General features: G+C 34.4%; 1 protein-coding gene across 19 annotated transcripts in view; it reads left to right on the plus strand.

Moving 5' to 3' along the window:
• The window catches only part of SOX6 (SRY-box transcription factor 6), a 640,888-nt gene that overhangs the window by 260,149 nt on the left and 355,373 nt on the right, over nt 1-25,366 (plus strand). For all 19 annotated transcript variants that reach the window (XM_057553078.1, XM_057553079.1, XM_057553081.1 and 16 more), the window contains one exon: nt 12,980-13,187. In XM_057553078.1, coding sequence (XP_057409061.1) covers nt 12,980-13,187 — 208 coding nt within the window. The remainder of the gene's footprint in view (nt 1-12,979; nt 13,188-25,366) is intronic.

The raw sequence follows: 25,366 nt of genomic DNA on the forward strand, positions 1-25,366 counted from the left end.
TTTCTGCAGATGCATGCTAAGGTATTTAGGGGTAAGATGGCATGTGATGTCAATAATATGCTCTAAAATGTTTGAGCAATATAATTAGATAGATACATACATACATATATACATAGAGCAATATGACAAAATGTTAATAATTGTCAATCAGCCTAGCTGATCATTATAATAGTATTCGTTATATTATTCTTTCTAGTTTTCTGAATGTTTAAAAATTTTTTCCTATTAAATTTAAAATGCCCATGTGGTAAAAAATGAAAGATTTGACCTATAATCATCAAGACTCTTGCTACTTCTTACTTTCTTGGTTTCAAGGTTAAAATTGTTTTAGCAAATTTAATCTAGCCTGGTAGTGTTGTTTAGGTTGAACATCGTATGGTAGTTTGAATAATAATGAATTTCCAGATGAAAGTAACTGGCTGGAGTTGGTAGGCACATGAATCAGCTAATAGCTGAACCTTGATAGAATGTTACTTCATGTGTTGGGGAATTCACGTATTAGGCCTGCCTGTCTTAAAGCTCTTCTTACTGTTCCATTACCCCAAAGTTATAAGGTATTCTCATCTCTGTGGCTATCTGTCCCATGGCATTAGATCTTTAAAGTATAATATCTCTAAGGCTGTGATAGTGTGCCTTAATTCTTTCTTGTTTAGACAATATTGAGTACATTCAGTTCAGGGCACTACTCTTTGAGAGGGAGAAACAAATTGGAACATACTCAGGGGATAATGAACAGGATGGCTGAACCATGTCTTTCCTATGAGAAAGAAATCAAGGAAACAGAGATGTTTTGCCTAGAAAAAGAGAAGATACAAGGGTAATATAGTAGCAGTGTGTGTGTACTGAAAGTGCTGCACTTTTGAATATTCCCATGGAATGAAAGGAACTATAGGTTGAAAGAATAGGATTCATATTCCTATAAATGAGAATGTTTGACCACCCTTCAAAGATGGAATGGACTGCTTTGGGAGGTGCTAAATCTTCTATTAGTGTTAGTTCAAGGAGAGAACAAAAAGTCACTTGTCATGGGTATTGTAATGGCCACCATCACTAACACCACCACTACCACCACCATTTAATGAGCACTTTTTATTCTAAGTATTTTATTTTTATTAATTCATTAAATTTTCATAACAACCTTATGATAGGTTCTATACTGCTATTATTATCAATACCATTTTATAGATGAGGAAATGAAGGCACAGAGAGGTTAACTAACTCTGGGGCTATATGAGAGGTGGATGGAAAACTGGGATTTAACTAGAAAATCTGGCTCAGAGAGCCTGTACTTTGTTTACTGTTATACTACCTTGTCTTGTACGAGGGCATCAACAACTAGATGGGGATGAGCAATTGGATTTTTAAGGACCTTTGAATCTTGAGATTTTGATTCTATATTCTGATAGTGTATAGATGATGCAAGGCTTTTCTAACTGTTTGTCTTGACAAGTATGGGGACTTTAATTTTTTTTTCTATATTTACTCCATATACTATATTTACATCCATTTATTAAATATCATGGAATGAGGCTGTTTATAAAACTTTTGGTATTGTAATTTTTTTCTTTGAATCAAAATAACGTTTTAAAAACACTATTTTTTTCTTATAAGACTTTAGGAATCATGACACTTTCGCAAATATTGGTAACAAATCTATATTCTGACACATCATGCATGAATATATTTATTGTTATTGAATATTATAGTAATAGTGTAGAATGGCAAATTCGTGAATGCTATGTAAATCTCATAAATTATACCAAATATCAGTTTTAATAAAAGAGAAAAAGAACATACTTTGTTTTACCATTAGAGCTAATGATAACGTTTGTCAGGAATAATCTGTTGGTAATTGGAACCAAATTCAGTATTTTCATTTATGTAAGCTTCTTTAAACTGATGCTTTTCCTTAAAATATGTCACATTATAGAAAAACATACTGTTTTCTCTGAGAAAGAACCTATAAATGTTAGCAGTTTATTTTTCAGCACATTAAAAAAGTTAGATTTCTTTTGTTAGCAAGAAATTATTGGAACCTAGATTAAGTAAAACTTTTTTTTTTTTTTGTCAGTTACCCAGTAACACTACGGTAGAATACCTCTTATACAGCACAGTTGGCAGGTATTTTGGGTTCATCAAAAAAAAAAGTTGTTTAAGCTGCATGTAAAAGAATGAAATTAGAATACTCCCTAACACCATATACAAAAATAAACTCAAAATGGATTCGAGACCTAAATGTAAGACCGGACACTATAAAACTCTTAGAGGAAAACATAGGAAGAACACTCTTTGACATAAATCACAGCAAGATCTTTTTTGATCCACCTCCTAGAGTAATAGAAATAAAAACAAAAATAAACAAATGGGACCTAATGAAACTTCAAAGCTTTTGCATAGCAAAGGAAACCATAAACAAGACGAAAAGACAACCCTCAGAATGGGAGAAAATATTTGCAAATGAATCAACGGAAAAAGGATTAATCTCCAAAATATATAAACAGCTCATTCAGCTCAATATTAAAGAAACAAACAACTCAATCCAAAAATGGGCAGAAGACCTAAATAGGCATTTCTCCAAAGAAGACATACAGATGGCCAAGAAGCACATGAAAAGCTGCTCAACATCACTAATTATTAGAGAAATGCAAATCAAAACTACAATGAGGTATCACCTCACACCAGTTAGAATGGGCATCATCAGAAAATCTACAAACAACAAATGCTGGAGAAGGTGTGGAGAAAAGGGAACCCTCTTGCACTGTTGGTGGAAATGTAAATTGATACAGCCACTATGGAGAACAATATGGAGGTTCCTTAAAAAACTAAAAATAGAACTACCATATGACCCAGCAATCCCACTACTGGGCATATACCCAGAGAAAACTGTAATTCAAAAAGACACATGCACCCCAATGTTCATTGCAGCACTATTATTTACAATAGCCAGGTCATGGAAGCAACCTAAATGCCCATCGACAGACGAATGGATAAAGAAGTTGGGGTACATATATACAATGGAATATTACTCAGCCATAAAAAAGAACGAAATTGAGTCATTTGTTGAGACGTGGATGGATCTAGAGACAGTCATACAGAGTGAAGTAAGTCAGAAAGAGAAAAACAAATATCGTATATTAACGCATGTATGTGGAACCTAGAAAAATGGTACAGATGAACCGGTTTGCAGGGCAGAAGTTGAGACACAGATGTAGAGAACAAACGTATGGACACCAAGGGGGGAAAACCACGGTGGGGTGGGGATGGTGGTGTGCTGAATTGGGCGATTGGGATTGACATGTATACACTGATGTGTATAAAATTGATGACTAATTAAAAAAAAAAAAGTTGTTCAAATTGGGAATCAGAAGAAAGCAGTACATATATAGTAGATATGTAATATAACTCAATATAATGTATTGAATATACATGTATATATGTAATTTATGTAATATAACTTGAAAACTTATTTGAAACTTAAAATATATATTTATTATTTATTCAATTTATTTTTGGCTGCGTTGGGTCTCAGTTGCAGCACGCAGGATCTTCGTTGAGGCATGCGGTATCTTTCCTTGTGGTGCAGGGGCTTCTCTCTAGTTGTGGCTTGCAGGTTGTGGCACGTGGGTTCCAGAGCGCGTGGGCTCTGTAGTTTGCAGCATGCCGGCTCTCTCGTTGAGGTGCGCGAACTCAGTATTTGTGGTGCGCGGGCTTAGTTGCCCTGTGGCATGTGGGATCTTAGTTCCCTGACCAAGGATCGAACCTGCGTCCCCTGCATTGTAAAGCGGATTCTTTACCACTGGGCCACCAAGGAAGTCCCTTAAAACATATAAATGCAGTACATACCAAGGTAGGTGGAGCCATATGTCTTGGCAGAGAAGATTGATCACTGACATGGTTGATTTGCCTGTACATGGTGATTTAAAAAAAACAGAAGCAACTTTTAGTTGGTTTTATTATCGTTTTTAATTTCTTTACAGACACTGCATCCCTTTAATTCCCTCCAGTCAAAGACTACCAGGAACATACCCATAGTTGAGCAAATTGGGTTTATTACTCATTGCAGTAGGGAGAACTCACACCATAGAGAACCGTGGAGTGTCTCAGTAAGAGAATATTCAAAAGAACTTTTTTAGGATTTGGACTTTGAGTGATTTGGGGTAGGGTCTGAGGAAGCAGAGGTTTGCCATAGATTGGGGGCTATCAGAGATCAGGGACAAATCTGTGATTGGATATCTCAATAAATCTTATTATAGGGAGGGCAGACTAAAGTAAGGATAAAGCTGTAACTGGAGAGACAGTATAACTAAAATGGAAAACAAAGCAAAACTAAAATGACAACATATAAGGCAATAAGAATGAACACACTTAATTCAGCCTTGCTAATAGGTGGAGGAAAGGGTAAGATAGGATAATATGCTGTCTCTGCAATTTCATTGGTGGCAGGTAGGGAAGTTGATCATGCCGCTGCTTAGAGAAGCCGTTTCCGCTCATTTCTCCCAACTGCAATGGCTTCCACCTGCATGTGGGTTTCAACTCTATTACGTAGGACAAGATTGCATTCCTGACCCATGGTCTCTGCCTATCTTAATTTCTGACATCTTATCTGACTTTTGCAACCCCAGTCTCTCCTCTGCTTGCAGTATTGCTGCCCATTCACATTCCTGGTCAAGGTGCAGGTGGAAACCCAGCTGAATTAGAACTGTAGTATACTGTAGCTGCTCCTGGACAGAGTGGAGATAATCCATATGGAGTTAGGTTAAGTGAGAATTGATAGTGTCCCTAGACGAAGCTAATTACAAATGTTGAGGTTATTGGAGCTTTGTGAGGGGCCAGACCTTAGTGGAATTAGTTAGGGATGCCTTTAAAAAGAAGATGATTTTGAGCATTGATATTGAAGAGAGTAATATAGTTCAGTATTTATTATTCCACTTAGACGAATGAGTATAAATAAAAACCTAAAAATGGTGCCAGTGATTATCATGACTCTATTTTCAGAATTGAAAATTGAAACCAAAGATAATTGGACAAAGGACATTTTAATTTAATAATAAGAGTAGGTATCATTTATTGAGTACTCAGGTGATGGGCACTCCCCTAAGTGCTTTATACATTATTCATTTCTCACAGCAACTATTTGAGCATATAATTATAACTCCATCCTATAAAAAGGCATAGTCTAACTCCCATCTCCTTGACTATGGGTCAGCCTTGGTGACTTACTATTGAATAGATTGCATTGACAGTTATAGGGCATGACTTCCCAGACTAGGTTAGAAAAAGTGATATAACTTTCTTCTGGCTCTTTTGGGGGCATACACCTTTGGAGGCATGAACTACCATGTAAGAAGTCCAGCTAGTCTGAAGCAACGTGCTGGAGAGAAAAGATCATGTAGAGAAATCACATCGAGGAGGATGTCCAAGGAACCCCAGCTTCCAACGCCAAGCTCTTGAAGTGTTCACATCTGTGAAAAAAGAAGCCTTGAGATGACTCCAACCTTAGCCACTGACTTAAGGGCAAGCTCATGAGGGACCTTGAGACAGAACCACCCAGCCCAGATGCTCCTGAATTCCTGACCCACGGAAACCATTAAAGATAATAAATCATTATTGTTGTTTAAGCACTAAGTTTTAGGGTGATTTTTATACAGTAGATAACTAATGTAATGTGTCTTGGTAATTCTTGGATTAGGGTTAATAACAGTGGAATTCCTGTCTCAAGAGTAGGTAAAGCTCCTCTCTGGAAATGTAAGGGAAGAAAAGATTTAGAAGGTACGTGTTATTGAAGTTGTGGCATCTTTTACTGTTGAAAGTGATTTTAGTATAGCCCTGTGGAATGGAAAAAACACTGGATTGGGTGTCAGAAAACCTACATTTAGAGTTTAGCTCTGCCAGTTTTACCTGTGTGACATGGGGAAAACCACATAACCTTCTGAGTGTTACTTTTCTTCATGCTAAAACAAACTTCGGTATTCAGTTCTTGGCAACACATTTTTAGAACAACATCTAGAGACTGGAGTGTATCAGAGGAGAATGACGAAGGGTCTGGAAACCATGTCAAATGGTAAATAGGTGTTGAAACTGAAGGAGTTTCACCTAGAAAAGGACTGTTAACCTAATCCCTTCCTTAAGATACTTCGAACAACTTTAACATGGAATAGGAAATAGATGGATTTTGTGTATCTTTTGAGGGCAAACAGGAAACTATGGGTGATAATGATAAGGATCTAGATTTTAGCTGATCAAGGATTCCCTTTTAAATATTAGAGTTATCAGAAAATATTATTTGCGAGTCCTCAGATGCAGAAATGCCAAGGAAAGAAAGCTTGGTTATTTTTTCTGGTTTCAATATAGGGAAATTATAATATACTAACTCTCTAGATAATGTTCAGTAAGGCCAAATTCTATTCTCTTAAATTATTTTTATTGCGTTGGCCAAAAGGTTCATTTGGTTTTTTCCGTAAGATGATTCTAGTAGCACTTAATTGTCTTTACCTTCATTCAGAACAATTTTGTTAGATTGTATGTGACAGCTGTCATATCAGCGTGCATTAAAAAAAAGACATCAAAATTGGTGAATTTTTGTGTAGCCATTTTAATATTAAAGATGGAAGAAAAACGCAACATTTTTGGCATATTATGTTTTATTATTTAAAGAAAGGTAAAAACGGAGCTGAAATGCAAAAAAGATTTGTGCAGTGTATGGAGAAGGTGCTGTGACTGATAGAACGTCTCAAAAGTGGTTTGCGAAGTTTCATGCTGGGGATTTCGCACTGGATGGTGCTCCATGGTCGGGTAGACCAGTTGAAGTTGATAGCGATCAAATCGAAACATTAATTGAGAACAGTCAACATTATACCATGCGGGAGATAGTAACATACTCAAAATATCCAAATCAAGCGTTGAAAATCATTTGCACCAGCTTGGTTATGTTAATCGCTTTGATGTTTGGGCTCCACATAAGCGAAAAAAACCTTCTTGACTGTATTCCCGCATGTGATTCTCTACTTAAATGTAATGAAAACATGCCGTTTTTAAAACAAATTGTGATGGGCAGTGAAAAGTGGTTACTGTACAATCATGTGGAACAGAAAATATCATGGGGCAAGGGAAATGAACCACCATCAACCACACAAAGGCCGGTCTTCATCCAAAGAAGGTGATGTTGTGTATATGGTGGGATTGGAAAGGAGTCCTCTATTTTGAGCTCCTTCTGGAAAACCAAGCAATTAATACCAACAACTACTGCTCCTAGTTAGACCAACTGAAAGTAGCACTTGACGAAAAGCATCCGGAATTAGTCAACAGAAAATGCATAATCTTCTATCAGGATAACACAAGACCACATGTTTCTTTGATGACCAGGCAAAACCTGTTACAGCTTGGCTGGGACATTCTGATTCATCTGCTGTATTCACCAGACATGGCACCTTCGGATTTCCATTTAATTAGGTCTTTACAAAATTCTCCTAATGGAAAAAATTTCAATTCCCTGGAAGACTGTAAAAGACACCTGGAACAATTCTTTGCTCAAAAAGATAAAAAGTTTTGGGAAGATGGAATTGTGAAGTTGCCTGGAAAAATGGCAGAAGGTAGTGGAGCAAAAGGGTGAATACGTTGTTCAATAAAGTTCTTGGTGAAAATGAAAAATGTGTCTTTATTTTTACTTAAAAACAAAAGATACTCTTTGGCCAACCCAATATATTTTCTCTAAGCATCTCTTTATAAAATGATTTTTGTTCTTCCTTATTACATAAGCAATATGTTCATCAATGTTTATCAATGATAAATTAGGAAACACAGATAAGCAAAAAAAGGAAAGAAAAATTACCAATAATCTCATAACCATTTATAAATCACTATAAATATTTTGGTGTATGTCTTCTAAGGATTTCTTTTGTGGCCACATTTACCCTTATGCACGCATGTAACAAAATTGAAGTTATATACTAAAATACTATGATATATCCTTTTCTCCATTTGATACCTCTTCCCTTGTAGATAAATTATTCTACAACTTTTTTTGGTATTCATATTCAACCTTGAAAATAGTATTTATTTTCTGATTAAAAGTATTACTTATGATAGAACATTTGCAAAATATATGTAACTTCAAAAAGGAAATATAAAACTACCTATTATTTCAAGACTCAGAGGACCATTAGCATTTTGTTGGAAATTCTGTCTTTTCTTCTGTACATAATTTAAAAAAATATATATATATATTAGTGTTTCTCACTAACATACTTTTTACTAGTAATATGTTATGAATAGTCCCACATCACTAAATTTTCTGCAAAAATATGATTTTCAATGATTTCAAATTATTCCACCACATGGATAAAACCATAATGCCCTCAAATAATCCCTACTATTGGAAATACAAATTGCCTCTAATTATTCATCACTATCAACAACACTATATTCAACATATATAATATTGTTTTTAATGGCCATGTGGTATTCCATTGTGTAGCTATATCATCTTTTATTGAATGAATCCCTTATTTTTTAATATCTCAGTTGTTAACGTTTTGCTTAAATAAGCAATTCTGTCATTGCTAGAGTGAATCTTTACCCTTAGCCTTAATTTTTTATTATTTTTGACATATTTGGTGAATAGTTGTTTCATCATCCAACAATGTGACAACATTTTTTTTGATGTTTTGGAGGTATATAGAAGAATCATAAGACATGAGGTATATAGAAGAAGCATAAGTTAAGAGCTAAAATTTAGTTGCAAATATGACTAAAACATGCAAAATAATAACGAATAATTTAGCATATTATTGCATGGTTCTGATTGCTTCGATGTGTAGTTCAGGGGATAGGAGGATAGTGAGGCCCAGCATAGTCAGGGAGGACTTTAAGGATGAAATGCAGTTTGAGCTGAGCTTTGAAGAGTGGGTTGAGTTCATAGTCAAAGAGAATGTAATACATTCTAGGGGAAAGGAACAAGACTTGCAAAGGCTCAAAAATTTGATTGTTTGCTATATTCACAGTACCATGAGAAGGCTATTTGAGTTTAATGTTATTTAATACCACTGCTGAGCAATCAGTTTTTCATAACTTCTGAAAAATCTGAGCAATATTTATTTTAATCTGTTTTTTCAATTTTATTGAGAAATAATTGAGTATAACATTGTATTAAAGGTATACAATATAATGTATATATTGTGAAAGGATTACCACAATAAGTTTACTTAACATCCATCACCTCACACACGTTTTGTTTTTAATATTTACTTCTCTATCCCTTCATATATGGAAACATCTTAATTATATATTCTTAATTTGTGAAAATTGCTTGTATTTTCTAGAAACTTTGCCTAATGAATAGTTTTTTGTACTACTGTATGCTTTTTCAGTCATCTACATATAATTTTTGTACTGTGTTTAATTAATTGCCAGTGAAATGCTCCTTAGATAATCTGAATCAACATCACTTTAGTCCTTGTATTGGTACTAGGATCCTTTTAAATAGTATTTTGAAATTTTCTTCACTGTTAGGGAGGACTCTGAAGTTAGGGGTTAAGAGAAAACAAACTTATCATAAGTTTCCTTTGAATGAACTAATGCTTACTCAGTGCCCCATATGCTTTTCTTTTTGTGATGTTCATGTGTTCTGTCATGTTATACAGTGGTTGTTTTCATAAGAAAGATCAAAAGAAGAGAAGTAATCTCCATTATGTTACTTTTTAAAATCACAACTAACCAGCCTTCTTTAAAATGTTCATAATTATATCCACATTATAACATTAAGGCAAATCACAGTCATTTCATTACCTTCTCATGGAATCAGTGTTTCTGAAAGTGGGGTGCATCCGAAGCACTTGGGATGTTTATTAAACTTCATATTCCTGGGCCCCACTCTTTGGGGTATGGGAAGAGGTAAGGGAATCTGTATTTTAACATACTTGCCGGGGAATTCTATACCTTAAAGTTGGAGAAGCACTGCTTTAGTCAAATGTTGTCTCAAACCTCTCCACAGCTGTGCTGCAGTGTCATGCATCAAAACTTGATAGATATTATCACTGGACATCTTGCCTCAGTTGTTAGTTCATAGGACCAATTTTGTTTTTAGGAAATTAAAGAATAAGCTGAGCTTTTTTTTTTTTTCTGTAAGAAAACTTACTTAAAAATTACCTAGCTCCCTAGAAAAAAAACTAGAGATTCTTTGTCAAATTTCTTTTTCTAATTTGGCATTACTGCCTTTTATCTAACAGTAATCTCTTCATTGTATCGATAAATGTTTGGATTTATGTGCCCCTTTGTTCAGATGAATTGACTATAGGCCTCCATTCATGAGAGGTCCATATGTCTTAAGTTTTAGAAAGTTAAAAAGTGAAGACCATAAATGGTAAATTTTGCCCCTTTCCATTGTTCCTAAAGATAGTATGACTTACACAACTTAAGCCATTTATGATTTCATCTTCTGCCCATGTTGGTGCCTTTGTGGCATGTTGCAAGTAGTTCTTGTTGCTTTCTTGGAGAAATCATGACTTACAGCTTCTTATTCTCTGCTTCTTGGTGGTGTTGAGCGACCTTTCACAGATTATGGGGCTTCAGTGTGGGAACCCATGGTTATTGTCTGTGGTGCAGATGGCAGTGATCACATTCCCATGAGTAAAAAATAAGGAACGTAGTCTATCTAACAAGTAAGTGACATGAGTAAATAGACTGAAATTAGTCCTGAGAGAAAAAAATGGTACTGTATGGAGGCTAAATTCTCTAAGGACAACTGGAACTCAGGCTGGAGAGACATTTCTAGCATCTTTCAATTTGGGAGTGGTGGGAAAACTCCTCTTTATTATGGTCAGTGGTGAGTCATTTGTAGGTAACCACTTCCATGTAACTGTTGTTTTAAGTTGATCTTCAATCCCTTAGGTTGAGCCAGAGTTTGTTTTTGACTTATAGGCAATGATATGAGACAAATTTGCATTTGAAATGAAAGTGATCGAAGCATGATTTATCAAATGGTATTACTGATTCAAAAAAGCCTAGGTCACATTTCTGATAGGGACACTATTAAGAGCTGAAATTGGCTTTGGCAAACATATCTCTGAGTTTTTTGTTTGCACAAAGTAGAGAATGAACTGGCCATTCCAAGGAGCCATGTATTAACCATGACTGGCATCTAAAGGAAGGGGTTCCTGTGCATCACTCCACAGTTATTGTAAGCAGTAAATGAAATACAACATATTTCCTGGGGAAAGAAAAGATTTAGGAACAAGGTAAAGAGGAGCTCTTTTTCCTGCCCTGCCCATTTATTTTATCCTTTTCAGTTTATTTTAGTGCAAACGTAATGAGCATCTGCTCTGTGCTAGGCATTTTTATAACAATGGGATTGTGGAAAAGATTAAGATTTGGCTCATAGTAATTTAAAGCAGCTTTATTGAGATATAATAAGCATACCATACAATTTGCTTATTTAATGTGTACAATTCAATGGTTTTTAGTATATTCACAGACTTTACAATACTCAATTTATTTCAAGACATATTTTTTACTAAGCAATTCCTTAGGTCCAGAGGGGGAAAAACCTCTTTGGCTCCATTCCTAGATCTGTTCCTTCCAACAAAATAATGATACCTGCCATTTACTAAGCACCGCCTGCTTTGGGCTCAGCACTGTGCCTAGTTGCTTTACAAATGTTAGCTCATTATATGCTACCAATAACTGTGAAAATAAGTTTTATTCCTACCTTGTATGCAATGACGATATACCTAAATATCTAGCATTTACTGAGTACAATTATCTCATTTAATGTATGTGGAAATGTATTTCTCTAAATTCCATTTTCTTTTCATTCCCTTTCCTACCAGTGATTAACTCTGTAACTTTTTTTTTTTTTTTAAACTCTGTAACTTTTCCCTCATGCTCTTCCTCTAGTTCTTGATGCTTACTGGGCTTTTTTTTGTGAAGAAGGAGCGAGATATAGGAGTGCTTAAGATTTTTAAGCTTCTGATGAGAACAAAGCCTAGATGCTTTATTTATTTCATACAGTTTTTTATTGGGAGAGAGAAGACCCATACACAGACAGATAAGGTGCATGCAAGACTACTGGTGGACTGTGGCCAATAATGTTTGCTTAAAACTCTCAGTTCCGATTTAAAGAGCTATAAAAGCATTTTCTTTTTATAAACTTTTAGGTGTTTATTATTTTCAATCTAAGATTTGCTTTTTCTCTTTGAAGATAGACCTAACTCTCCTACCAGTTAGCCAACTTCTCTGTAATGTGAAATAATTCTTGTGTAAGTGTTTCTGTAACAAACCTGTCTTCTTGTTAAAAAAAAAGAAAAAAACAAATCATTTTTAAATGCCACATGAAAAATGTGTGTGACTGTGTGCTAAAGTATCAGGGGTAAGTGTAAGAAATAGAAAGAGGTTTCTGTAACTTTGACAGATGTGTAGCTAGAAAAAAAACAAACAATTTTCTTCAAACCCCGGCACACAAAAATATTCAGGTTGGCTAACCTTCTGACGCTGATTTAGATATTTTAGATATTTTCTGGTGAATAATTAACATGAATATTGAAGCTAATTTCTCAACTGTTTCTAAATTTAGGGATAATGGGGTTCTTTTTTGATGTACATATATTTTAGGCTGTGGGAAGAGGGTTGCTAATATAAGTGCCAATTAAAAGAAAAACTTTACCATCCTTATAATTAATAATTGAACCTGAACTATTTTAAATGAAGGGTGTAAATGAGTAAGAAGTTGAAGTGTTCCTTTTAAAATTAAGTTTTTGTACCACTTTGGCTGCTTTTTAGTTAAAAAAGAAAAAGGTAGAATCTGCAATTTCAGGTTAGTTCCTTTGATAATTACCTCTATGTTTAGTATTTTTTTTAAGCAGAGATAGTTAATATATTTTATTTGTCCATCTCAGCCTCATATACTGTCATTCTGAGTTTGGGATTTTTCTCCAATGATATGCAAAGAAACATGTTCTAATGGTTTTATTTTATTTTGTTTTTCTAGGAGTCAGAGAATAATAAGTTATGTTCCCTATATTCCTTCCGAAATACCTCTACCTCACCACATAAGCCTGACGAAGGGAGTCGGGACCGCGAGATAATGACCAGTGTTACTTTTGGAACCCCAGAACGCCGCAAAGGGAGCCTTGCCGATGTGGTGGACACACTGAAACAGAAGAAGCTTGAGGAAATGACTCGGACTGAACAAGAGGGTATGTGTGGACTTAACTGTTGGGCTTTATTCTTTTAAAGATTCCAGGCTTAAAAAAAAAAATGAGTGGGATTTTAAGGGCCAGAGAAGTGCATAATTGGCACTAGCAAGGAAAAAGTTATTCAGAGGTTACCATGGTGATGGCAGATTGTGATCCATTAGAAGTGTTAAGCAGATAGCTCCATTTTTCTACAACTTTGTGCATTTTACTTGGCTCTTATAATAACAAATCAAGGTTTTAAACTGACTATAAGCCTTGCTCTGGAAAAGGGAGTACAGGTATTTTCCTAGCTGCAACTTTATTTTTCATTTTTTCTCTCTTATTTCCTCTTGATGGATAGTGTTTTATTATGAAACTATAAACTGTTTAAAAAGAAAAAGACCCCTAATTTATTTCTCCTTATTTTTATAAATATTATAAATTTATAAATAGTATTATTTTACCTCCAAATGTTGCAGAATTGAGAGCTGAGGGTTTCTAATACTGTTAAAGCTAAATGTTCAAGGGAGGAGTTCTTTGACACATGACATGTACTGAAACATCCACCTTCTCTACTCTCTCTACAAGAGTCCACTTAGGTTAACCTCATCCTAAAAAGTAGATGAAAGAAGACTCTCTAATAATATGTTTAAATTAAATAAATCAACTCTGAGAGGTTGCTATACTATGTATATTCTTTCATTTTTTTATGTACAGATTTTAGACTTTAAAATGTAGGATAATTAATGGCTTTGGATTACTACTTACATTGTAAGTTAAATTTAAACCTCTGTGGTACTATAGGGAAATGGGGATTTGATATAAGGGAATTTTTCATGTAAGTTAATTTTATTCCTTTAAGGGCTCAGAAGTTTAAAAATTTCAGATTAATTTTTGTGGTGTGTCCACCACATCAGCCATCTTTGTGGAAGCTTCTAAAATGTATTACATGCTTCCCTATCTTACTAACCAGATTATATGGCACAAAATGTAAATTTTTTTGTTGACTCAGGGTCATGATGCAGTAGAATATGAACTCTAATACCTATCTAACAATCATGTGACCCTGGGTAAGTTCTTCAATCTCCCTGAACCACAAAATTTAAAGTTTGGTATGGTAGTAACCTGACTTCTTAACTCAAACATTTTGAGAATTAACTATAATAATTAATATGTGTCTTATGAACTGTAAATTACATACATTTGAGGCATTGTGATGATAATTATTATAAATGTCAATTACTTTACCATGCTATAATGTAATGATGCCCCCAGAGATCTTTGAGATAATTAGGACAGTTGGCTTTATGGTTATTTCTCTGCAATTATGGAACTTTAGAGTTCCTGTGTCTGCTTGATTTAGATATCTTTTTTGGCGTGTGTGTGTGTGTGTGTGTGTGTGTTTTGGTTTCTCTTCCTTTAATATCAGGTTTCAGACTGTTACTTCTTACCTAGTTGTGAATAATTTCTAATTTGCTTCTTATATTCATCTGTCAATTATGAAATTAGATGATCATAACATTCTGGACTATATTTAAAATATGAACAAACATTTCTGGGTGAGTTGCTAAGAGATTCTGGGCAATATACATGCTCTTCAGTGCATGGACTTCATGCTGACTCTTCTGGCTGCTCAGAGACTTTATATTACTCATTCATGGCTATTCTAGAATAACTGAGGCTGCCAGATCAATAAACTCTGAATAAATGAGATTGCTAGGTTACATTTAATTGTGATTCACCAAAAAGATTGTTTTAGCTCTATAAGAAAGTGGTTTCAACATACTTTAAAGGGCTGTGTTGTGTAAAAATAAAGAAATTGATTTGTGATGATTTTTTAGGGGGAGGGGTCTAGACTGCTAGAGAATTTAAAATCATCCTTCTCTTGCAAGTAATGATTAGTGTTTTATTCTTCATTATTATGTGTTATAGATTTGATACAAGAGAGGCATTTGTAAGATGAGACCTCTCATTTAAGAGTCCTTTATCATTATATTCCTACTATTGAAGAATGTTTTTTATGTACTCTACAGAACTTTGTTTTCTACAGTACATATATTTTAGGCATCAGAAATTCAGGCATTTTTAGTGCATATCAACGTATATAATACATTAAGTACAAATAGAAATGATAAAAAGTGTGCTTATCAAACAGATTCCAAAAATCTGGGAGGAATGCTGAATATAATGTATGAAAGAAACAAAAAGTCAAAAGTTTTTGACAAACTGAAAATATAAACTTAAAACTAACCCATCAAGATAAAATTTAATAGGTCTTATTGTCAAGTCCAGAGGCTGTGACCAAAATTCCTATCTGCACAAGTAATTACTGAAGGAAATTTAAATAGCAGACACATGATTTAAAAAAAACACCAACATACGAGTTTTAGGTGACAGAGAGTGCAATGGGGTCAGTGCAGTGAATATTGCCAAAAAATTGCCAGTGCTATCCCAGTCAGCATTACTAGAATTACAGTATGTAAGATTCAAGAGGTGTCGGTCCCACTGAACTTCCTGCTCAAAAGAATGCACCTGAAGTATTGTGTTGAGAATTGCTACACTTTAAGAGGAACTCAGGAGCGTTGGGATATTCTCAGAGGAGAACAAATGACATGCTAACAGACACAGAATTATCTAATAAGAGGAATAATTGAAGGAACTAGTAATATTATCATTATATTATCATATAATATTATATATCATATTGAAATTATAACAAGACCAGCTGTCTAACAGTGTAGCTGTCCATGTATGGAAAGACTTTCTTTGAAAGATAATAAATTATCTTTGGAGGTATGCAGCAATCTTAATTGCCATTTTAAAAGGTTATTTTAGATGAAGGGTAATTGGTCTTTTTCTGCCAAGACTATGAATTTTTATGAACAATATGCTTATACGGTATTCTGTAGTTCATGGTATATTTTTTATAGCCCTAATCAAGAACTACATAGTATCATGATTATTTTTCTACAGGTTTTCTTCTTATTTTGCAAAGTGCTATATTAGAACTGAGGGATTCTTACTTTCTTACTTTCTTTTTTTGGCTGTGGATCCCTTTGGTGGCTTGGTGACGCCTACAGGTCCATTCTTACTTTAAATGCATAAAGTAAAATCCATGGAATTATAAGAAAATGAATTATATTAAAATGTTAAATAATTTAAAAATTTTGTGATATGGTAGGAAGTACTACTTTACTAATGCATTAAACACAAGATCTAATGGAGGGACTAAAAATATAATTTTGAAGTAGTAATAAGTATAAAAGATATTTTGAGATATCTTCAACAAGTACAATGTGATATAAAAATATATTGTTATTTTATTGGCTAAAATGTCACAGATACTATGAATTTATGGTTTGTTGCCTGCATCAGTAATTTAAAGAAATGCAAATTTTCAGTTTAAAAAATTGGTGAAAATGAATTTTTTCCATCCAAGTTCACAGACTTCCTGAATTCTATGGATAGACTCCTGGGGTCTGTGGACCCTAGGTTAAGAACCACTATGCTACATGATATTGCACACCTATCATGAATAGTCTCTAAATTTAAAGAGTTCATATTCTAGTAAAAGGTGTAAAACTAATACAAAATGAACTCTAATTCATATTTAATATGTGATAAATTCCATGAGAGCTACATAGATAAAATGTTATAGGAGTTTACAAGATAGATTGTGCCTGCCTAGGAAACCATGGAGAGGTTCTATAGAAAAATGAGTCTTAACTGGTCTTGGAGAATGAAAGGATATATATGTAAGTAGAAATGGAGGGGAGGGACATTTCAGTCGAAAGGAACAGGCAGAGAGTTTTAAAACAGCCGGTAGTTCAGGTTCTACTTTAAAGTATGTGAAGATGCATATAGGGTATAAGACTGAAAAGGTAGGTTCTGTTCATCACAGTGGCCCTTAAATTCTTGGCTAAGAAGCTCAAACTTTATATTGAAAGTTATGGAGGAACCACTGACTGTTTTTTAGCACAGTAAATTGATGGATTAGAGCTTTCCTCCAGGAAAGTTAATCTGGCAGCACTGTATTGGATGTATGGCAGCACAGAGAGACATTAAGGAAATTGTTTCAGGCTAGAGATAATGAGGGCCTGAACTAAAGCAGCAGAAACAAGGAAGGAAGAAGGGGTGCATATGGAAAAGATATTCGGAGATAGACTTGTTAGGACCTGACATTTAAAGTGAGGAGATCAATAGAGAAGAGTGGTTTAAAGGTAGCTCAGAGTGAATAGGAGGATGGTATAACAGTTAATGAGAAAAGTAGACAACATGTTTTGGAGATGGGAGTAATGAGGATTTCTATTTTTTTATTTTTTATTTTATTTTATTTTGAGTTTGATGCCTAATTTTAATCATTTGCTTGGAGCAATAGAACAGAACAGTGTGATGGGAGAATAGAAATAATTATAGGTAAGGTCATTAATAAGCTTCTGATAGATTTCTGATTCTATAATATTATAATTATATTCTAGGTCTAAGGAGGTATAATAGCTCCACCAATATTTGCCTGGCTTTGACTTTTTAAAGCCCCATCTCCTCATCTGGGACGTCCTTTATCCCATGGGATGTATAAAAGCTTTCAAATGCATTACTCACCTCTCCCTCACTTCTGCTTTCTGGTTTGAAGACCATACTTCATAAATGACAAGCTTGTGTGATTGACATAATAAATGACCTTTCCTGAGTCATTCTTGTCCTGGAGAATGTTTTGACTCTATCAGACTAAATACCTTCCCCATCATTTCCCCTCTTATACAGTAACTGATCTATAAAAAGTTTATTTATTATGGTCTATTTTAAAACAGTATCTACTTGATAAAACAAAAACTCTCCATTCGGTAATAGGAAAGTTATTCTCTTACAGGTAGATTCTTTGATTGACCAAATAATTGTCCAGTATTTTAGCTGCCATTCTCTCAAGAAATGTCCTCTCCAGAGCAGTGATTTGACTGGATTGCTGAAACACTGATGAACAAAGGTGTTCTGTCTGAAGTGCCTCCACTGAAAGTAAGATTTGTGGGAAAATAGGCAAGGCTTCTGTTTTGTTCTAAATTTAACCCTTATTTTTTCTGCCATAGATAGATAGGTTGGTAGGTAGATAGATAGATAGGTGTGCAGATGCATGGAAAAATGGTTAGATGGATAGAATGAATGAATATCAGAATCTACCTTTTAAAACACTGTTGATATTGGTGGGTATAGTGTGCAGAAAGACTTTGATTAATAGATTCAGTTTTAAATGGTTCTAAGATAAAAATCCTTCAGCTGGGATTAAATGATGAATTTTAGTTATCCTTGTATCACCCATCTTGTTGCCAGTGTAGCTGGGCTGTAGCATAAGCGACAGTTGTCAGAAAATGAATACTTTAAAAAGGACTTCTATATCTAAATACATATATTTAATCAGAGAGTCCTTTGGCTTCTGAAAATAAGTTGTCTAATGAGAATTTCATTTGAGCAGCTGCGACTGAGGAGGTCAACAGGCATTGCCTAGGAGAATATGGCCCAGCTGGTTAAATCTGGTTGTTGTCGTGATTTAAATGGTCAAGTGCTGCTTGTAATCCAGGACCGTCTGTTTGTAAAGGGAAGAGTGAGTGCTTCAGCATAATGTACAGCTGTTTTAATCTCTCTTTAATAATAGTGCTTCAGCCACTATCATGTCTTGTGTATCATACTACTAAGTATATGATCCTAGGCTGGGTGAACTGGTTTGGGCCAGGTTCTGGAGTCATGTGAGATTGCAGAGAAAGGGATACATTGATATAAACCTCAACTCTAACAAAATAAGATTTTCTTTCTGACTTTTTGCTCTTTTAAAAGACTTATTTTTTAGGTAATAATTATTGTGATCAAGAGGGAGTGATGAAGCTTGTAGTTAGAAATATTAGAATAAGTGTGTTCTCTTCGATAGAGGCCATAAACTTAATGGAAAGTATGCAGAGTTTAGCTACAGTTTCATAGGATGTATGTTGATCAGAAATTAGAGTATTTGTCCAGTGGAATTGTGTGCTTCAAGATATGATAATGAAAGTATGTGGATTCATTTGACTGTGTATGTAGAGAAAGGGCAGGAGCATTTGAGCTTTGGATTCCTGGTGGGATAGGCTTTCCCATGGATTATGCAGCTGTTACCCAGCACAAGAATGAACACGTGTTTATGTATCTGATGGATTATTATCATTATTCACATCTCTAAACAATAATTTGGATTTCTACATATATTTTCACTGAATTATATTTAGTAAGCGTATATGTTGGTATGTGTTGCTCATCTGATAGCTTTTGCCTGTGTGGTATAGTTTAAGCAATGGGAGAACTCATTTTTGAAAGCCATATGTTTTTTGAGTAAGCTAGATCTGGGTTTGAATATGTTCTAATATTTAGCGAGGCAGTATAGCGTACTGATTAAGAGTGTGGGTGCTGGTGCTATGCTGCCTGAGTTTGAATCTCAGTTCAACATTTGCCAGGTGGATGACATTGGGCACCTCTCTGTGTTTCCTCAGCCAAATATTGGACATAATTATAGAGCTATCATGAAGAGATCAAGATTTAGTTAATGCAACTAAAACATTTAGACTATTACTAGCACATAGTAAGTGCTCAATAAATGTAGCCAACATTATTTCCTAGTCTTGGACAAATTATTTCATCCTTTTGTGCTTCAGTTCCCTTATCTGTAAAACTGGATAAATGATGTCTACCTTGCAGGGCTGTGTGAGAATTTGACAGATTATATATACATAAAACACATAGCTTCTATAATTATAATTTATTATTACTATTGCTGTTGTAACTACTATTACTGTTATTATTTGAAGGAGCATTTTGTAAAGAGAAATATTACAGGAATCTCATCCTGCACCACAGACAGAATCATAGGAAATGTCCCATGGTGTTAGGATTTAGCATTTGGCAGCAGTGATGTACTTGTTTTCTGGAAGAGCAATCCAGCTTAACTCTCCTTTCAGGCTCTTTGGAAAAGCTGATACTAAAGTTTCCCCACTGGAAGCCAATCTTCCCTGCTGAGAAATATGTGGAATATGATGCTGTCAGTGAGAGAGGCTGGTAAAGCCTTGGATGAGGTTTTTAGATACTATCCAGTTAAGAGCATTGTGTTCCTGTTAAAGAAAAAAAATCTATTAAAAGGCCATGCTAAAAAATATGTAGAAGTTTAACATTCATACCATGCTAGAGCATCAAAAGAATCTTTTAAGGCAAAATTTATGGATATTAGGTTTTTGCCTCTGTTCTGATGGAAGGTTATATTGGTGAAGTATTTAGAGTATCCGAGATCCAAACCTTTCTTTATATTTCTCATTCATGGGAGAAGGTTTCGGATTTTTGCATAAAAAACGCATTAAGTATTCATCATGAAACCCCCAGAGTTATTATTTCAAGTAAGTTGGAAATTTCAGGTCATTTAAATGCTGAAGTTACCCAAGACCACTCATACTCCAGGTGAAGAAGCAATCAGGTATTCAGAGCGATGCTGATGTGACTTCATTTTAATTCATTTTTTCTTCTCTTTAAAATATATCTTTACTCCCCTATAATGTTTGTGTCCTTGCTCCTATTTTAAAGAATTTTTATCATAGTCATAGCAAATACTAACCTAGTGCCAGATAGTTTAAATAAACATATTTCTGTAAGTATTACACAGTTAGGGATTAAAATGAGGAGCTAGAACTACTGGTTTTTGAATTATGGAAAAAAATAATGTTTCTTATGTTTTTGTGTTAAGTATATTTGCTTTCTAATTCTTTAGAAACTGATCATCCTCTCATAATAACTTTATAAAGGATGTAATTAGCCTGAATCCTGTGAACCCTAGACATTCTGGACAAATCTTAATTATTTCAATTTGCTGTTGTTTTGCAACTCCCATTTACAGTGTTGGCAATGTCCTAGTTGGTTGAATCGTCTTCTCAACTTCATTTTGTGTGTCTCTGCCTTGAAAAGTTACTTCAAATTTCTTGGCCCATTTCTATCTCTTCAGACTTAAAGATTCTTAAAGTTTTTTCTCTATGAATGTTAAGAACAGATGTAGGCAATTGCTTCTGATTTTTCCTCTTACTGACCTGGGAAGCAAGGTGTTCCTTGGCATTTTGTTAAGAGGATGCAGCTTCCTCTCCATGGTTTGATGAAGTTAAGTCATATTCTCATACAATTTTTGAATCTGTTAAGTTGGAGTGGATCGTTAACATTTTTCATTTTTTCCACTGAAAATCATTGGACTTCTTCCGCATTTATTCTGGGATTCTCAAAAGTAATACTGGGCAGTTTTTAAATCTGTACATTTTTTCTTGTGCAATATATGTGTAAAATCCAAAGAAAAAATGAGTAGAAAAGGAAGTTGCAAACTTAAATATGTGTTTATTATGTAATATTTGATTATATATATTTTAAGGCATAAAAATAAAACAAACACCTGTGAATTCATCATCCAACTTAAAAAATGTTTTCTTCACCTATTCAATCCCTTTGCCAGAACTTTGTGTTTAGAATCTTCCTTTTGTATATGTCCCTAAATAATACATTGTTTAGTTTTGTTTCAGAACTTTATAAAAATGGTATTACACTGTAACCTTCTATGACTTGCTTTTTATACTCATATTTCAAGATCAATTTTGCTGTGTGCAGCTGTAGTTCATTTTCACTTTTGTATAATATTTCACACACTCTCCCATGGAATGCTATATAGGAGTATACTCTCCTGTTTACTGTCTCCGGACATTTGGATTATTTCCAGTTTTCTGCTAGTACAAACAGTGATGGTATGAACATTCTTGCACCTGTCTTCTGATACACATGTGCATGAGCTTCTTCTATAGGGTGTATTCCCAGGAGTGGAACTGCTGTTGACAAATTTTGTATTATTTTTTCCACTCTGTTGGGAAACATTACACAAAGAAGTTGGGGCTGCAGTGTGTGTGTGTGTGTGTGTGTGTGTGTGTGTGTGTGTGTGTTTATGTGTGTGTGTTATAATTTCCAAAAGGCTTAACTGTCTATACCTTTTGGTTCTACCTTCCTCAAAATGTCTAGCCCAGGTTTCCTTTTATCTCTGAGCTTTTCAGAAGCTTACAAGAGCCTTTGATGGACCCTTCACTGCAATTTTTCTTTTTCTTTTTGTTGTCTCATAATAAAATGTCTTCAGCCCTTCTTTTAAGTATGAGCACAAGTGTATTGTCATTCTCCCTCTGGACTATGATTACTAAGTTTGTTAGGAAACACACTTTCTTTCCCCTTTTGATTCCTTTTATTGACGTTTCCACCTCTGTGTGGTTTTTGAATTAAAGTAGTTCCTGATCTCTAACCTTATCAGGTTCATGATCATTTTTTCCTTAAATACCTACTTCAAATTCAAAATTAACCAGCAAACCCTGTTGATTATTGCCTCTGCTCTAACCATTCATATTGGAATAGATATATTTTTCTAGCCAAACAGTTGGCTTATTAGCTGGAAATCTTCACCTCTTTCTTAAAATGTTTTATCTGGGAATCCTTTCAGGTGCGGACTAGCCTGAATTTGATGTGCATTCTTGCTTGACTCTGGTAACTTTCTGGGTAATACCTAATAATTGATTAATTAGTTAATTAATTGATTGATCTTAGCACTGGTTTCTTAATTTAGAAAATGAGGACATTGCTTGAGCATTAAGGGCCAAATTCTAAAATTCTATGTGCTTTGATTTTCTTTTAGAGTTTGTATCTAAAGTTCAGCATCCACTATCTGTAATTTTCTTTTTCAAACTGTTTTCAGAGTAAATAAGTCATCTGAACCAATATCATGATTCTTTTTCTCTTAATATGGTTGAAATTGTCCTTTACTATTTCCAGTCTCTTTTTTTCTGACGTTAGAATCTTTATAAAGATAGAGATAAAAGCTGCCATCAAGTTTTGATGTCTGAAAAAGTCATTGTCCAATGAAGAAGTACTTACAGACAAAGCCATGGATAATTGGCTCAGAAAATGCTATACATGGTTTGAAAGATTGGCAAACAGAGGGCGAGTTTAGTAGGGTGTGATGATCCAGAAAAAGGTAAAGGTCAATAATTCTACCTTTTGGTAGAGCTGTCGTAAAGGGGATTTGGGCCTTAGAGGGAATTCACGGCCGTATTTATTAGCCATATGAGGCTATGGGTTTAATGCTGAATAACTGTGACACTTAGACCTATCATAGCTTTCTTAATTTATGTCTCGAGGGTTTAAGTATAACTGAGGAGCCATCACTTGGAGGCCAGACAAGTACACTCACAATGAAGTCACAGAATATAGGCCATCCCCTAGCATTGGGAGGCAGAAGTTAGAGGCCTGTGGCCTGTGGACTTCTCTAATTGCTCTCATGTAGTGAATTGAAATGAGTAAATACAAATAGAGGGTTAAAATAAGTGGAGATATAATGAAGAATAACTATGAAAAATGACAAAGTATTGAATTATTTGCAAGAACTATGGTACCAGCAATAACAGTGGTAGAATTACTTTGCTACTAATGTATGATTTTTTTTTTTTTTTTCTATTTTTATTTTTATTTTTTATTTTTTAATTTTTTTCCACACGCACACACTGTATTTTATTTTTACAAGAGATAGATAGACTGACACCAAGCATTGTACATGGATGACCACAACAAAAGCAACAATGATTGCAATTACCAAACATGAAACACACTTATACTATGTCATAACATTGACATTCAGTCCAGTAATCCTCCACTGTAACAGCTCCTTTACTTTGCAGTGAAAATTGATTTGTATATTCTTTTCCTCTGAGTCCTTGTGGGATTTTTTTTTTTTTTAATTCAGACAGAAAGTCACAAAAATTATACTCATCCTCATCAGTTCACTCAGTCCCATGTAATTAATTTCTTTTTTTTCATCTTGATCTTTTGTTAGCACTTTTATGAGTTCATCAGTTTTTCATTAGAGTTCTGAAAATGCTTATTCATTCAGTTCAGCAGTACAGTCAGTTACCAGAAACCTGTACTTGTCAGAGTCTTTTCCATGAATTTCTTGAAGATGAAACTCTTTTATAGGAACATATTTGCAAAATCATCAGAGTACACCCAGAACTGTCTGTAAATGACAAAAGACTTAAAAATGACCATGGTTAAAGATTTGATGAAAGTTCATAATAATGCAGTTGACAAGAAAATTAGTTATTTCTGAGATATACATTTTAAAGTAATAACTAGGATTATTACTTATAACATTATACCAGAACATATAAGATTTTTAGACGTTTCCTGTAATGTCTGAAACATTTATATTAACATATTTCCATACATATTTCCATACAAATACAAATATAAGATTTTTAGAAATTTCATGTAATGTCTGAAACATTTATATTAACATATTTAATGTATGATTTTTGAATGAAGGCAACCTATAGTCAACGGGCAGTTTTTAGAGTGGCTAACAAGCTGTGTGCACTGGGATTCCATTCCACTCCAAATGCAGTGGAACTTAGCTTAACCTGGAATTTTGTAGCAGATCCTTCAGAAATACCTCTAATCTTGTACTTGTTACTCCTGTCACAGGTGTGGAAGAGATGGGAAATTTAAGAATTAATGCATAAGCAACATGTTTTTTTGGAGCAATCTCCCTTTGTTTCCAGGTAGAAAAGGGAGACTGGGGAAAACTACCTTATGTACCTAATGTACAAAGTCCTAAAAACTATTCTTTGATCTTTTTGATAATGTTTGACAATATTTATATAGTGACAGTGTCATTTTGGAATACAGAGGATAGCAGAAAATTAATGTTGTTTGCTTATAAATATTATTGTCACCAAACTCATGTGCACAAAAGCTCATGTATTAATTTTATTTCTCCATTAGTAATTTTAATTTAACTCTTAAGCCCCCATTCTCACTAATAGAAGGAAGTCTGGTCTCACTTCCAGGTAAACTCAGTTACTTCAGGATTTAACTTCAGTCAGTAGAATTATGCCCCTTTCTTCATGGTTTTATCTGATATTCAGAGGGTTTAGGCATTGTACTGGCATTGGAGCTTTGGTATTTGGCCAGTGATCATCAATCTCTATTATGCTTGGAAATAAAGTTCATTGCTTAAAATCCAAACATTGTACTCTGGCTTTCAAGACTCATCTTAAGCTTACTTTTTTTTCTCAGGCCACTCCAGCTACTGGACCCTTTTTTTTTCTTTTTTTTTTTTTTTCCCCTCAAGCATG

This window comes from Balaenoptera acutorostrata, chromosome 9, assembly GCF_949987535.1.
Source record: "Balaenoptera acutorostrata chromosome 9, mBalAcu1.1, whole genome shotgun sequence".
In the NCBI taxonomy this organism is placed as follows: domain Eukaryota; kingdom Metazoa; phylum Chordata; class Mammalia; order Artiodactyla; family Balaenopteridae; genus Balaenoptera; species Balaenoptera acutorostrata.